The sequence below is a fragment of the Lagopus leucura genome, unplaced genomic scaffold, assembly GCF_019238085.1.
Source record: "Lagopus leucura isolate 7727_CA_CO unplaced genomic scaffold, USGS_WTPT01 Super-Scaffold_100038, whole genome shotgun sequence".
Lineage (NCBI taxonomy): Eukaryota > Metazoa > Chordata > Aves > Galliformes > Phasianidae > Lagopus > Lagopus leucura.
Genome location: NW_024962287.1, coordinates 1,984,054 through 2,000,194, shown reverse-complemented (window position 1 = coordinate 2,000,194; position 16,141 = coordinate 1,984,054). Strand labels below are relative to the sequence as shown.

Genomic DNA, 16,141 nt, shown 5'->3' with positions numbered 1-16,141 from the left:
AAATAAAATAAAATAAAATAAAATAAAATAAAATAAAATAAAATAAAATAAAACATAAAATATAATTATAAAGGAACATATGGGAGTCAGTTTAATTTTCTGTGAGATAACTTTCCCCAAAATATGGCTCACACATGTACAGTGAGCTGCCCATACAGTACACTCTCAGAACATGGGAAAGGGAGAAGCTATGGAGAGTATGGGCTACCTGTATAAGAAGCCTTGATACAGAACATATTGTTCCATGCTACTTGTATGTGGAAATGTCTCAATGAGTGATAAACCATTTGCAGCCAGCAGTACAGATATCACCATACACATCCGCACAATTCAACTTCCATTCTGCAGAGGGAAAGGGTTTAACATACCACCGTTTATACCATTGCAACAGTGGCAAGATACAGTTTTTCACACCAATTTCTTCCTTTCATTTTGTAATTATGCTCCGTGTATGTTTGTGTGTGACACAGATTGAGATGCATGGGAAATAATTGTAGTACTCCTCGAATTTTTACTGTTTCCTGTATTTATCAGTCCTTGGGGGATTTTCTACCATGAATTTGTCCTGTCGTGATCTAAACAACAAAATATTAACATGAAGTCTCCGTTCTTTGTATCTGAAAAGGGGACATGATATTATTCATCTGTTCCTGTAAAATGTACTTAGACTTTTGGCAGCTAAATGCTAACATCTTTCACTCTTGTAGATGTACAACATCTTCCCATACCTTGGATTCCTCCTGAGGGCCAACAAGACTCTTCTCAAAAACAGAGACGAATTCCATGCTTATGTAAAAGTTACTTTTCTAGAAAATCTCAAAACTCTGGACAAAAATGATCAGAGAAGTTTCATTGATGCATTCCTTGTTAAACAGCAGGAGGTAACTGGATCTTTTTTCATCATTCATGCCTTTGTGAAGTCCTTCACAATTTCCTTTGAGTGCTAATAACCATAGCTTGCTTTCTTTGGCAATTTAGCTTCAGCCAACACGGTTGAAGAATCAGTGGGTATGAATGGGTATTTCATTCTGAATGAATGAATATTTCATTCTGTTGCAGTTCTGACCCCTTTCAATCAGCAAAAATTTCTTTCTTTAAGCTTTTCTCCAGACTAGTTGGGTACATTTACCAAGGCTACACCTTTCCACATGCTCTGTTCTAGTCCTTTTGACTCTTCCAAAAACATAATGCATTACAGAGCAAAAGAGCTCTACTGGGATCCTTATTTGATGGCTGTGATGCATCTTAGTTACCTTCTACAGAGATAAACCAACTCTCTTTGAAGCTGGCCTCATTAATGGCAGCGGTTACACAAAACAAAACCTCTGTCAACACTGTTACCTGGGTATAAGCCCAAAGCTCTTTGTCCTTTATATTAAATAGAGTATTTAGCTGTCTGTATCGCATTTTCCATGGAAAGCTTTAAGTTTTCACCCTTCTACCTCATTCACTTCTTTCAGGAGAAATCCACAACCAATGGGTATTTCCATAATGGCAACCTGCTAAGCTTGGTGAGCAACTTGTTCACTGCTGGTGTTGAGACCATTTCCACCACACTAAACTGGAGCTTTCTGCTGATGCTGAAGTACCCTGAAATTCAGAGTAAGTGGCTTTATGACAGATGCTCTTGAATTCAGCACTTCAAGAACTGAATAGGACCTTTGATGGTTAATGAATCTGTTAAAAAAAGACGAACTTTTCAGTTAATTATTATCTAGGTATGACTACAGCCTGTGGTTCAGACCCAGTGAGGACACATTAGCCAGTCTACACTGTAGATTACTGACAATTTTCGTATGGACTAAGTTCTTTTCTCAGTAAAATCTCGATGATTAGAAAAAAAAGAAAAAAGAAAAAAACAACACACAAAGCTATCCTGTGTTGGGCAATGAAGCTGTTCCAGATTTCTTTCAGAAACACCCCATGGATAACCAGTGGAAGAGACTTGCACTTTAAAATGCCTGCAAGCATTCAGGGAACTGCTCTTTGCCCAACATCTGCAGAGAGGGACATTTTGCTACCTCTGCCAAGCTGATCTGAAGCTGCTGCCTCCCACCTTCCAGAAAACAACACAGAACCCAGCAGAGAATATGAAGTTACAAAAGAAGTAATTTTACTAGTTCCGTTGTTAATAGTTTAATGCAAGCATATGTAAGAAAACAGAACTTATAAGCACTTTTACACATATATTTAGTTGACAAGGAAAATATTAACTATGAAGAGTCTTCTTCAATTATCCTTATTGGCAAAGAAATTATCAGACACTGTAGTTCTGCTCACCACCCATTATTAAAAGATTTTGGCAGAGTGTGTGGTTTTCACTCCAGATCTTCCATAGTTTTGCATCAGTGCAATGTAGTATGTCTGAGGGGTGAATCATTATCTCTTTCTTGCATTGGTTTCTCTCCTCAGGAAAGGTCCAAGAAGAGATAGATCAAGTGATCGGGTCAAACCCCCCTCGCATTGAGCATCGAACTCAAATGCCATATACAGATGCTGTTATCCATGAAGTTCAGCGGTTTGCTAATATCCTGCCATTGGATTTGCCTCATGAGACTGCTGAAGATGTCACTCTCAGAGACTATTTCATTCCCAAGGTGAGATGCTTATGGGATTGTTTCTTTTAGCGTTTCTCCAATCTCAACCTTGGGTAATGTGACGTATATGAACGCTTTTGTGAAGCCACACAATGGCAGTCAGAATAATTTCGTTGTCCAGGCTGATTTCTTTATGTTAAAATCTTATTGCCATTACCTCCACTGAAATATTTGACTGCAGAATACCTCCACTGTCTCATTTTGCAGGGAACCTACATCATCCCTTTGCTGACCTCTGTCCTGCGAGACAAATCCCAGTGGGAGAAACCAGACATGTTCTATCCTGAACACTTTCTTGATTCCAAGGGAAAGTTAGTGAAGAAAGATGCTTTCATGCCATTTTCAGCAGGTACCTTTTTATTTACTGCTGTTGTACCAATCTTAGGCAGCTCACACCAGTGGTTCTTTGTTACCAAAGCCCCCATACTGCCCTTCTCACGGGATCATTGCCCAACTTATATTTCACAACTTTCTCAGGATGTATTTCTGATAATAGGTAGTACTCACAAACGTCTGCTAATTTTTTCAGCCTCTGGTTCTTAGATTCTCAGTATTTAATCGTTACAAAACAGGACTGGTAGTGACTTCTTAAATGTGAAGGAGGTTTTCAGCAAATTTCCTGAATGTTTAGATAACACATTTCTGCATTACAAATCTGCTCTACAACATGTGAATCTTTGGCTCTAGCTCTTCCCATATACAGCTGCATTTCTGGCCATATATATCCTATATATACAAAGCATGAAGGAAATGTGGATTCTGTACATTTTCCTGGGGCACCAAGTTTAACTTTTTAATGTCCCTTTTCAAGAGTCCTCATTAGTCCCAGCTGATCAGGTCTTCTTAACCTGTGACAACAAACAAGGGTCACGTTATGTTAATACCTAAGCTCCTTTTAATAACAAAGGATGTAAAGTGGCTGCTATTGAGTCTCCTACAGAGAGCGATGATCTCCTCATCTTACATACCCACATCCTTTTCCAGAGCACAGGATATTCCTACTCTCACAGTGATGCTCCTTTTCTGACATTTCTACTGTTTTTCAGGCTCTGTCATTGTTCAGTTAAGTTCCTATAATCGATTTCTGGCCAGCATTTCCACACTGACTCGGCCTTAAGCACAGAGAGCAAAAGCTTTGTGCACAGAGTTAGCTTGCTCTCTTCTAATAGAAGCTCCCTGCTGCTGAGACATTTTGACTGGTAACGGGTCTGAGCCTTCACATCCCACTGCCCTGCTGTGATGCCTGTGCTGTTCTGCAGCACAGCTGGAGAAATCACAGTGCAAACTGTTGCCATTCACAATAAGTCTCCCTCCAACCCTGATGGAGTAGCAGTATTAAACGCCAGCATGCCAGGCTGGCAGCAAAGTCTTGTGGCTTTTATTTTAATTTTTTTTTCAATTGGTTGGAAACAGAAATGCTGAGGTTCTGACAGGCTGACTCCTGTTCTTACCCCTGCCATCAAAATGGTTCCAAAGAATGTTTATCAATCAGGTGATAGGCGCTTTATATATAAATCTGCACTTTTTATAGGCCTTGTATATATTTTGTGTCACATTTGAACATGCTTTTTCTCATCATGCTCAACACCCAACATAAGGTAAAACCCATTTTTGGGGGGGAAAGAATGTCTGATGTTCTCAATTCAGTAACCTTCCTTATCTGATTCAAGTTTAAACATCCTGACTGAAATCACATCCAGGAAATGTGAGATCTGGGCATTCCCTGGAAGGCTTGGTTCATAGCACAGCCACGCCATAGTGTCTCATTTTCTTCCTTGTCCAACAGGGGAGTTAAAATCAAATCTTAGTTCAGGCTGTTATTAGTTCTGGCCTTGAACTATTATTAAGAAGTTTAGAAGCTGCTGAATTTGACCAGGATTGAAAAAAATTACATTCACAACAGTTCTAAAAGGGGGCTTATGTTAAGTGTTCCACAGACTATCTCCACCCTCTCGCAGCTCTGTCCTGGCATAGCCAACATTTGTGAGTTTTCTGAGGTCTTTCCTGTCAAAATATAACATAAAAAATTGCCTGTGATTAGGCTAAGCTTGCCAAAATCTGGACAAAACCAGTCACAGTTGGTTCAGGAACCAAAAATAAATCCCTACTGGAGAAGAAGAACGCATATTTTGTTGAAAACTGGAGTTCAGAAATTTAGATTGTATTTCCATGTATCTCCAAATACAAGCATACAACCAACCCGCTTTAGGAAAAGAAAATAATGACTAAGTGGCTTTATAATTACTCCTTTAAGACCAAATATCCAAGCATCTCTCTCATGCTCCCATGTACCTCTGAGTGTTGCTTTGTCTTTTGTTCATATTTGGGACACGGCATTTCAAGTCTCTGTTCTTCCCCAGAATAAAAGGTGCTGAGAGATGTTTGATATCTTCCAACCACTGAATATCAGCTCTAGCTGATTCTGTTCCCACACATTCTGCATTTCTTTGCAGGGCGGAGGATCTGTGCTGGTGAGACTCTTGCCAAAATGGAGCTCTTCCTCTTCTTCACCAGCCTCCTGCAGAGGTTCACCTTCCAGCCTCCTCCTGGAGTTTCCTCCTCAGACCTGGACCTCAGCCCTGCTGTTTCATTTAACGTTGTCCCCAAACCCTATAAAATCTGTGCTGTAGCACGCTGTTAGGGCTCAAATCAGCATCAATTCGATGTGTAAATGTCTTGACTTTTTCATGGTTTCCTTTGGCAAAAAATATTCGCAACACTGCATCGTAATGAAAGTCTTCAGCACATCTAAACCAAAATGTTATTTTATTTTTTATTTAGAATCATAGAATCACAAGGTTGGAAAGCATCTACGAGATCACCTAGTCCAATTGTTCTCTCATTACCTTTACTACCACAAGCTACTGAACAATAAAAAAAGTCCACTCACTGTGAAAGGGCACTTGTTGTGGACCAGAATTATCAGTGACTCAAGGATCAACCTAACTGATTGCCTAATCTGGGCTAAATAATAGAGAAACTTTATTTCTTCTTCTGCCTCTGAATTGTAAACATTAACTGACATGTATGAAAACACAGGGCAGGTTCCACAGAAGGCAAAGTTTGAAAAAGGATTTGACAATAGAACAGGTATCAAAAGTCAGTGAGAACAGCTTTAGAAAATGAAAGATGTTATCTTGTTTCCTCAGCGTAGTCCAAGCAAATTAGATGTTTGCCTTTCTACCACATATTCGCCTTTAAATAAAACACCTCTGTAATATAAGAAATCCAGTGTAACAAGAAATCACAGAACCATCAGTGTCAGAAAAGACCTCCAACATCATCCAGTCCAACCATCTACATGCCACCATTTCCCCGCTAAACCATGTCTCTTAGTGCAACATCCAAACGTTTCTTGAACACCTCCAGGGACAGTGACCTCACCACACACCTGGGCAGCCGATTCCAGCACCAGACCACTCTTCTGAAGGTTTTTCCTAACGTCAAACCTGAATCTCCCCTGGTGCAACTTGAGGCTATTCCTTCTCATCGTACCACTGATTGTATGGAAACAGAGGCCAAACCCCATGTTGCCACAACCTCCTTTCAAGGTTCTAGGGACTGTGATAAGATCTCCCCCTAGCCTCCGCTTCTATAGATTAAACAATCATAGAATGGTTTGAGTTGGACGGGACCTTTGAGATCACCCACTTCCAACCCCCTGCTGTAGGCAGGGACACCTCCCTCTAGACCAGGTTGCTCACAGTCCCATCTAGCCTGGCCTTGAGTGCTTCCAGGGCTACGTTTGGCCTTCCAGGCTGTGAGTGCACATTGCTAGCTCATGTGAATCTTGCATTAACTGACACCCCCAAATCCTTCTCCTCAAGGCCGCTCTCCAGCCATTCTCTGCCCAACCTCAGTCTATGCTTGGGATTGCCCTGATGCAGGACCTTGCACTTAGCCCTGTGAAACTTCATGAGGTTGGCACTACTTCTTGTTTACCTTCATGACCCTGGCTAAGTTTAATTCTGCCTGGGTTGTAGCTTTCCTAACCTAATCCCTGGCTGCTCAGATGACTTCTCTGTAGCTCTCAGTGACTCCTCATAAGACTTGTTCTCCAGATCCCTCGCAGCTTTGTTGGCCTTCTCTGAACACAGTCCAGGGCCTCCATGTTTTCTTCTAGTGAAGAGCTAAAAACTGAACACAGCACTTGAGGTGCATCCTCACCAGACTGAGTACAGAAGGACAATCACCTCCTGCTCCTGCTGATTGCACTATTTCTGATACAAGCCAGGATGCCAGTTGGCCTTCTTGGCCACCTGGGCACACTGCTGGCTCACGTTCAGCTGAGTATCAGTTAACAACCCAGGTCAGTTTCTTCCACACAGTCTTCCAGCCACTCTGCCCCAAACCTGTAGAGTTGCCTAAGGCGGATGTGACCAAAGCTCAGGACCTGTCCCTTGGTCTTGTTGACCTCCATCCCACTAGCCTCAGCCCAGCTATCCAGCCTATCCATACCCCAATCTTACAAATATCTTACAAATCTTACAGCCTATCCATACCCCAATCTTACAAATATCTTACAAATCTTACAGCCTATCCATACCCCAATCTTACAAATGAAGCGTCTGAAGGCATAATGAGATAACCGAAGGCACGATCTCAGTGCTTGAAGGAGTAGGAGATTATACAATTACACTGTGTTTTTCCTGAGAGCGCACTTTCACATAACATAAGTCAGTGACTGCTAGCCATCAAAAGGGCCACAGTTGTAATTATGACAGCACTTCATCTATTGGACACTTTGGGTACAGCTGTCTGAGAAAAATCTCACCTTGAGAAGAAACACAAAGTCTTCTTCCACCACATGATGACATTTGCATCTGTAGAGCAGCTACTCATCTTCTGCGGTGATGGAAGACTTGCAACACTACAGCCCTGTACATTTTTTTCATTAATATAGATGCATCCTGCATGTCTACCACAGGTAGAGAAGAAATTAAGTTGTTTACTTGGGGTACAACATTACTGCTCAGGAAAAATCTTAATCCAAGTTGACCTTAGTCCAGAAATCCAAGATCATTCCTGAATTTTCTGTAGCTATAAAACCTTGGTATACGCAGCACATAGCCCTGGCAAATATCTACTGCTTTGGCAATGCATTTTCTCACTCAAATATTGCATGTACACCGACTACAAATTCCAGCTGGCAGAGGCCTCCCACCTCCTAGTGATGATAAGAGGAAGTGGGAATAGGCTGAGAGCAAAACGTAAACCCTGGTCAATCCCACTTCACACTTTGCTCTCCCCCAGCAGAGTGGGAGCTGAGCAGTATTCATGGCTCAGGGCTGCCACCCAGACACATCAGGACCCTTTGGCCTTGTGCTATTGCAAAGAACATTGCTGCTTGCTGAGCCATCACCAAGAAGTGCATAGGGGAATTTTCCCCTTACCAAGAATAAGAGAAAGACATCTCTGCATGCTTTTTGCTTTTCCTGACTCATCTGTTGACAAAGCAAAACAAAAAGTTTACGGAATTGATACTGCAAAGAGAATTTTTCCCCAAACAAAAGCATATACTCGCAGAAACCTGCTAGATGCAGAAACCCATGGCAGATGGGAAGACTGGTATATCCCAATAGCCATCACTAATCAACTCACACAGCTGTTGCAGGCAGACTGAGGGATGGAAAAACAATGGCACTGACCGAGACACAGAGGCAACCTGCCCCCCCACGTCAGAGAAGAGGTACGTTAACAAAGCAAATTGCTGAAGCTCAGACTGCTCAACTCAACACCTTGGTGTTTAGTTAAGAAAATACCTTTCAGCATTCATTTTACCAAATAGGAATCAACTCTTTGAAAGGGTTGATAACAGCAGGACAAGGGGAAATGGTTTGAAGTTGAGGGAGAGCAGATTGAGGTTGGATGTCAGGGGAAGTTCTGTGCTGTGAGAGTGGTGAGGTGCTGGAACAGCTGCCCAGAGAGGCTGTGATGCCCCGTCCATCCCTGGAGGTGTTCAAGGCCAGGTTGGATGAGCACAAGGTAGAGCTGATATGGAATACGGATTTATATTCTTGCAGTATCTCAACAAATCTGAGGCTTGTAGCTCACCCACCTGAAGCTAATATTTGTGAAACTGAAGTTTCAGTTACTTCCAGGTGCTACAGAAGCAACTTGGGATATTCTGCTTGGTTGCAGGAAACAGGACAGGAAAGGATAGATTTGCAAAGCTTTTACAAGTTTTATTATTATTGTGAGACCCCTCTCCTGCATCAGGGAAATAAAGGAGAGACTTCCCTCATTAAAATTTGCAGCATCTTACAAACACTGTACAGTTATGTCAGTAAGCAGAGTTATCCAAAGTATTTAGAAACATTTATAATCTAGTTTTCCTTCTAAATGTAGGAGAAGAAATTATGAGATGGTTGTCTCACGTTTTATTAAGAGTTTCAGTAGCTAGTAACCAACAGAACAAGCATCTGTGTGGTAAGTCAATGTAAAGAGCACTGTGTTCCAGCTGACAGTTTGGCTAGAGAAAGCACTATTTAATAACTCAACCACTTATGATAGAAACTCTACCCTGGAAAAAAAATACAGGAGATGAAAGGACACGTGAAAATGGATGTTTGACTTCATTTTCTTTCTATAAAGCTGGAAAATAACTGGAATGAATGAAATGAGGTGAGCACAACTTGCAACTTAAAAAATTTCTCAAATCATGAGCATAAATGACATAGAAGTGTGTTTTTAGAAGCACTGAATATGAAAATGTAAATATAAATGAATAATTTCTACCAATTCAACAGGAATTTTAATCTCCTGCCATGGAGACGATTTTAGGTTATTTTTAAATAAAAAGTGGATAAGGAGACTTGTAACCGAGTATGAGATAAACATATTTGTACTACATTTCAGGTTTAAAGATGGACTTAATCCCAAAATAAGTGTTAGTTGCCACCTTCCTCCCTCCCTTCACATGGGACAACAGATTTCAACATCAAAAGAAGCCATAATACGTCAAAGAAAATAAAACGCAGATACAAACTTACAGCTTGGATTATATTCAGCAGCACAACAGTAAAGCCATTAAGAACAGAAGTGCCATTTCCGTGACCCAGTACGGTGTCCCACTGTACCACAGAGTGCACTGGCATAAATCTTGTTTCAGAGAAGACTCCAAATGTTTAAGTTTCTCAAACAAAGTCCACCTTCTCGTAGATCTTTTCAATGAAGGTCAACATATTCCTCATGTCAGCTGACTGCTGAATGGTGTTCATATCCTCTAAAAGACCCTTCTGATTTTCTACCATCAAAATCTCTTCCTGAAAAGAAAGAATAGTAGGCAATAAAAAACTGATTACGTTGAGTCCAAAAGGAATTTCACTCCATCACACTTTCATGCAGCCTAGCTGTATTTAGATACAGCTAAAAATAATAGAGATTCAAAGCCACAGAATGAGATAGGCTTCCTTCCATCCATAGATATGCACCAGAAATGATTACAGGCTCCCTAGGACCATAGGGTTCCAAAGACATGACAGGTATTCCTTTAAGTGGCATGTTTTCAAGGGCTTTGTTCTGTTTTTAAAACACAGCTATATGTTCTGAACAAAAAAGAAAGAAAAAGAAAAATCTTTCTGCTAGACTGGCCTTTCTGGCACAGGTTAAGTGATAAACAAATGATCAAATTGCCTCTGAAAATATACTCCATGCTCACCTGCAAAGTGGATGCCTGTAAACTGCATTTGGGGAGTTCTGGAAGGTGAAGTTCTTTATTGTCACCTTCCCGGAACAGCTAGAAGGGAAAAATAAACAAGACAAATAAAGACAAACAAATATCAAACACACAAGTAGAACAATAAACTGTCATTACCCAAGTTGTTATGTTTGTTTTTTTTTTTTTCTTTTTAATTTTGCAACTGAAGTTGAAAAACTGAAAAGGTACATTTCTAAAGGCAGATGAGGCCTTCATACACAACCTTCTCTGCAAAACAGCTTGGCTCTGCTGGCTCTTAAAACAGCTTCTCCTGTAATGCAGCAAGACCTACTGTCAGTACCTTCCTGGCCTTTTTTTCCTCTTCCTCCAACTGGCCCTTGAGCACCTGGATGTTGTGCTGCAGTCTCAGTATAGTTTCTTCTGTGTGTTCTGCTGATTTCTCAGCTTCATTTATTTCTTCCTAAGATGAAATATAAGCAAAACCAGAACGACATCAACTTCAGAGATGTCTTACCATCTCTGAATACAGATGAATTGAATGAAGTCTTACCTTCTGTATTTAAGTATAAAAATCCCTACACATGCTGTTCTAAAGAACAGGAAAAAAAAAAAAAACCAACACAAAAAAACCCCCCCAACAAAACAGAACAGTAACTGAACTTAAAGATTCTTTAATATCTTCATTAGTACTTTGCAAGTCACTGAGGGTTTCCTGTCTCTTCTCCAAAGCATCAGTCAAGATACTGAAAAAAAAACCACGAACTAAAACACACTCTGTTCTGCAGCAAAGGTGGGTGACAATGACAAACAGCAGACTGCACCTTCAGAGCAGCACAGGCACAGCCAGCAGTCCTACCATAACGTTGCAGCACACTAAGGAATAGTGATAGGACAAGGGGGAACGGCTTTAAAGTGAGACAGGGGAGGTTTAGGTTGGATATGAGGAGGAAGTTTTTCCCCCAGAGGGTGGTGAGGCACTGGAACAGGTTGCCCAAGGAGGCTGTGGATGCAGGCATTCAAGGCCAGGCTGGATGTGGCTCTGGGCAGCCTGGGCTGCTGGTTGGTGACCTGCACACAGCAGGGGGTTGGAACTGGATGAGCGCTGTGGGCCTTTGCAACCCAGGCCATTCTATGAATAGCAAGAGCTTAAAACTTATTTCCTTCCCTTCTGCACATTTCATACCTGCAATTGTACCAAAGCTGTTTCATTCATCTCAAGCATTTGTTTCTGTGCCACTTGAAACCTCAGGACATTGCTCAGGTTGCTCAGCTTCCCTGAGGGTACCTTTAAGGTCTTGAAGACTCTCAGCACCCTTCATTTATAAGAAGAAAAAAAGAATGACTTGTTAGTTTTGTCTTTTTTCTTTTCAAAATAAAAAGAAAACTAACTATTAACTTCCCTGTGGAGAAATAAAACAGTTTAGCACAATTGCTGCCAGTGAAGTAAAAGGATCAAGATGGGAAGAAAACCTGTCTTAAATTATTTTCCAAAGTGGAATTCTAAAATTCATTAACTGGATTAGCAAACATGATGCTTGCCTACAAGAAGGGCACAAAAGAGGATCTGGAGAACTACGGGCCTGTCAGTCTGATCTCAGGGCCAGGGAAAGTCATGGAGCAGATCATCTTGACTGCCATCATACTGCATGTACAGTAGGAAATCAGATGACCAGACCCAAAATTATAATTTCTTACCTTTCTTTCAGCAAATTGAGGTGTTTCTGAACATCTTCTTTTCCCTTACTTTGTTGGCACAAAATAGATCTGGAAAGAAAGGCAAAAATTTTAATCAGAAAGCCTGAAAACATGAAGAATGCATCAAGACAAGTGAAAACAGTCAGAACTTCTCTAGATGAAAATTCCCAGCTTCAGACAAAGTATTACATCATACACTTTCTGGCAGAAAAGGACACAGGAGGGGTTTTGGTCAACAGCCACATGAATACAAGCAGTGAGCCCAGATGGTCAAAAAGGCCAATGGTGTCTCTAGTTCTCACCAGAAACAGTGTCCAACTGTACTAAGGACTGCCCCTCTGTACTCAGCACAGGTGAGACCATATCTGAAGTACCACATCTAGTTTTGGACCCCTTTCTACAAGCAAAATACTGAGTTGCCTTGATTGAGCATGTGAAGAGAATAGCAGTGAGGCAGGTGAAGGAATGGGGAAGTAAGACATATAAAGAGAGACTGAGGGAAAAAGAGTTGTTCAGTTTGGAGAAGAGAAGGCTGAAGGGAGACCTCATTGCTTTCTTCAACTTTCTGGAAGGAGGATGGAGCACGATGGAGAGGGCAGCTGGACCTTGGAACATGCTGCCCAGGGAGGTGGTTGAACACCCAGCCCTGGAGGTATTTAAGAGATGTGTGGATGGGGTGTTTAGGGACATGGCTTAGTGGTTTATGTGGTAGAATTAGGTGATGGCTGGCCTTGATCATAATGGGTCTTTTCAAAATTAAATGATTCTATACCAGGTAAAATGTATCCAGCCAACTACATCACCAGAAGAGCTCCAAAGCTTTCCTGACCTAGGCAGTATTATGATTTTCAGTCTATTCCTTGTGAAGCAGAAAAGAATCACCAGGATATTCAGCACTTACAGTATTCCTGAGTCCATCACACCTTCCAGAAACTTCCTGCTGCTCTCTGAGAGCGGTTGCCACGATCCTAGCTTAGCACTGGATAGCTTCACCTTTTTTGAATGACCTTTTTCTCCTGATAACACAAAGGTAAAAAGGAAGAGAAATGGTTTCCCAAATCTTGGTCAACAGCCTCACGACTCACCTCAATCACCTAGCAGACAAAGATGTAATGGTTCATATTTTTCCATGTCACAAAAATATTACATCAAATCCATCCACATTATGTGGTGTTTATTTGTTGCAAGTGACAAGTTCTTTAACAAGCACAAAATAGAAATAGATTCCTTCCTACACTAAAACTGTACTGCAAATATTCAGTTACTGTTCAGAAAAAAACAACCTCCAACTCATTTTACTGACATACCTTAAACATCTATGACTTGAACAGAGTAGTTACTATCAGCACCATATGAGACAAAAAATAAGGAAAGAACACAATCTGACCTGCAGAGGAAGAAGAATCCTCATGTTCCTCATCTTTCCTTCCGACTGCCTGAGTGACATGCTGAAAAGAAATATTTACCACAAACGCTGCCATTTTGAAACATCTTTAATGTGCAATCACTTATTTACTATCAGAAACCTGCTATAAAATGTGAAAGCACATCAGTGCCTGACTACAGAAAAAGCTTTCTGAACCATAACATTTTAATTCATCTCAGGCAGGTTAAGGAAAGCAACTCGTTCTTCCCAGTTGCTCCTGTTTGAAGGATGGCTCACAATATTTTTGGCTAATTAGGGCTGCACTAACTCCAGTGATGGCAAACAATTTTATGCATTTTCATACATTGGCTAAACTCAGTCCTGTGAACAGAGAAAGATACGCAGCCGTGCTTCCCGTTCTGAAACAGGAACTTGAGAACAGGTTTCAAGATTGATGAAAAAGATCATCAATTTTTTTTGAGTATTTGCAACTACACTTTAGTTAACATAGATTGAAAATCTGCAGGTAATATAATGGGTTGTATGGGATTGCAATCAGACACTCAGTCAAAAACCAGATTATGTCTCTTTGTCAGACTTTTTTTACGCCCTGTCTTTCCAGGAAGAGATATCCCCCAACCCACAGTCATGCCTTATTCATGTCATCACTTTTTAGCAGTACGCACATTTGTGAACAACTGTTCTCAAAGATGAAGCACAGGAAGAATAAAATTTCACTGAAAACCTTTAACAAACATCTTGAGAGCTCACTAGGAATGGCAGCCATTGTCATCAAACCTGCCTGATGTGTTAATGTCACAAAAACAGGTCATACATCCCTCTGGTTTTATGATTTTGTTGCTCTCTCTCGTTTTAGGCTTGAATAAAATATATATAAATATATATATATATAAGGAAAAAAATAATTGTTGCTTATACACATCAACTATAGAACACAGAAGGGCTGCTCTGAAAGTAATGCCTCCTGTTTTATTACATTGGCCCATAATATCAGAGGCAGACGTTGCTGGGATGGCAGTACAGATTGAACCTTCCCATCAATATCCCATCACATACAGACATTACAGACAGTCTGACAGAACAGCGTCAGATATGGAAGTGGAGATGAAGCAAAGGTGTGTCACTGAACTCCTCCATGCAGAAAAAACAGCCACCACGGACACTCATCAACACTTGCTGAACATTTATCTGCAGTACTGTGTCCAGGTCTGGAGCCCACAAAACAAGAAAGACAGAGAGCTGTTAGAGAGGGTCCACAAAGATGATCAGGGGACTGGAGCATCTTCCCTATGAAGACAGGCTGAGGGAGCTGGGCTTGTTCAGCCTGGAGAAAAGAAGGCTGCAGGGTGACCTCATTGCAGCACCTTCAGTATCTAGGGAGTCCGAAGGGAGGGGAATCAACTCTTTGAAAGGGAAGATAACAGCAGGACAAGGGGAAATGGTTTGAAGTGGAGGGAGGGAAGATTCAGGTTGGATGTCAGGGGGAAGTTCTTCCCTATGGGACTGGTAAGGTGCTGAACAGCTGCTCAGAGAGGCTGTGATGCCCTGTCCATCCCTGGAGGTGTTCAAGGCCAGGTTGGATGGGGCCCTTGGTAGCCTGGGCTGCTATGAAATGGGGAGGTTGGTGGCCCTGCATGGCACAGGGGGGTTGGAGCTTCGTGATCCTTGAGGTCTCTTCCAACCCTGGCCATTCTGTGATTCTTTGATTTATGGAGACCAACCAGTGGATGTGTGCATAGTGAGGGGTTGGTGGTGCATATCAGCAGTGGAGAGAATGAAAGTGGTCACCTCCTCTGGTGCAGAATTTCAGGAGGGTAGCATGAAGGCTCCTGCTCATGACTGGTGAAAATGCATAGCTAATGGTGGTGGCTACGTTCAAAAACAGCATTTTGTAGCTAAGAATTTGCTCTATCAAATGGTGGCACTGTGCTCATTGTACCTATTATAGTTTCCATGGAAATAAAAATGAGACATTGCTTTGTGAGCAACCTATGTATTTTATATGTAGCCAAAGACAATTCCTAGCTGTCTAGCCAAAAGGGTGGACCCCATGGCCTTGGTCAATGTCTGTAAAGGCATTTTCTCACAAGGAGCAACTTTAATGAGGGATTCATTATCAATTACACCAGAAAAGCCAGGCAAAACTCTTCTTTCTTTTTTTCTTTGGTTACTTTTCTAGCTTGCTTTACCCAAAAATAATGACTTACCTTTTTTTTCTGATGATGTTTATTTCCTTTGCCCCCTGTTCCCCTTTTCTGGCTGATAGGTCCTTGCAGGTTGTGTGACTTAGTGGGTCTTTTTGCTGTTCCCCCATCAGCAGCCTCTCCCCTTTTACCAGAAGATGCAAGGTGGCGTTTCATGGTCTGCAAGCCACACAGAACAGGAGGAAACAACACAAATAACCCACTAACTCAATTCCTTGTAGCTCAAACCATGCATCAAGGAGCACAGGGCTGTAAAAACCCACAGGCAGAGCGTGTTCCAGTGTCTGCCACCCTCATAGTAAGGAGGTTTTCCCTCACACTCACATGGAGCTTCCTCTGCTCCAGCCTGCGCCCTCTGTCCCTGAAAGCAGACCAGCCCTCCCGCTTACACACAGCAGCGAATGGCCACGTCTGAGCCGGCACGCAGACTACAACTCCCAGCATGCACCGGGGCCCGCGGGAGCGGCTGTATACACTCGCCGAGAGCAAAGCATGATGGGAACTATAGCCTGTAACTGCAAAGACCCCCTCCCCGCTTTCCCGAGCCCGTGCCGGATAATACAGCACAAACATCCACCAACCCCTCCAGCGCCTCATC

At 41.8% G+C, this 16,141-nt stretch overlaps 2 protein-coding genes across 2 annotated transcripts in view; one reads left to right on the top strand and one right to left on the bottom strand.

Annotated features, from left to right (window-relative positions):
* The window catches only part of LOC122186637 (cytochrome P450 2K1-like), an 8,343-nt gene extending 2,849 nt beyond the window's left edge, over positions 1–5,494 (top strand). Inside the window, exons 6-10 of the mRNA XM_042883466.1 lie at positions 708–881; positions 1,461–1,602; positions 2,413–2,597; positions 2,805–2,946; positions 5,051–5,494. Of these exons, the coding sequence (XP_042739400.1) occupies positions 708–881; positions 1,461–1,602; positions 2,413–2,597; positions 2,805–2,946; positions 5,051–5,238 (831 nt within the window). The 3' untranslated portion in view covers positions 5,239–5,494. The remainder of the gene's footprint in view (positions 1–707; positions 882–1,460; positions 1,603–2,412; positions 2,598–2,804; positions 2,947–5,050) is intronic.
* Positions 5,495–8,962: 3,468 nt separating this feature from the next.
* CENPQ (centromere protein Q) lies at positions 8,963–15,999 on the bottom strand. The gene is made up of 9 exons (XM_042883467.1): positions 15,868–15,999; positions 15,547–15,702; positions 13,340–13,400; positions 12,854–12,968; positions 11,953–12,021; positions 11,441–11,570; positions 10,598–10,717; positions 10,258–10,335; positions 8,963–9,862 (listed from the first exon to the last, which is right to left on the bottom strand). Exons 1-9 carry the CDS (start codon positions 15,985–15,987, stop codon positions 9,734–9,736), a joined length of 978 nt encoding a protein of 325 aa, XP_042739401.1. The 5' UTR covers positions 15,988–15,999; the 3' UTR covers positions 8,963–9,733.
* Positions 16,000–16,141: the final 142 nt, after the last annotated feature.

Bases quoted from the DNA above. Each gene is read 5' to 3' on its own strand.
- CENPQ (XM_042883467.1), bottom strand. From the start codon at position 15,987: ATGCTGGGAGTTGTAGTCTGCGTGCCGGCTCAGACGTGGCCATTCGCT. The intron at 13,401-15,546 runs GTAAGTCATTAT...ATTTCTTTTCAG, and splicing joins AACATCATCAGAAAAAAAAG to CATGTCACTCAGGCAGTCGG. The intron at 10,336-10,597 runs GTACTGACAGTA...TTTCCCTTCTAG, and splicing joins AGGAAAAAAAGGCCAGGAAG to CTGTTCCGGGAAGGTGACAA.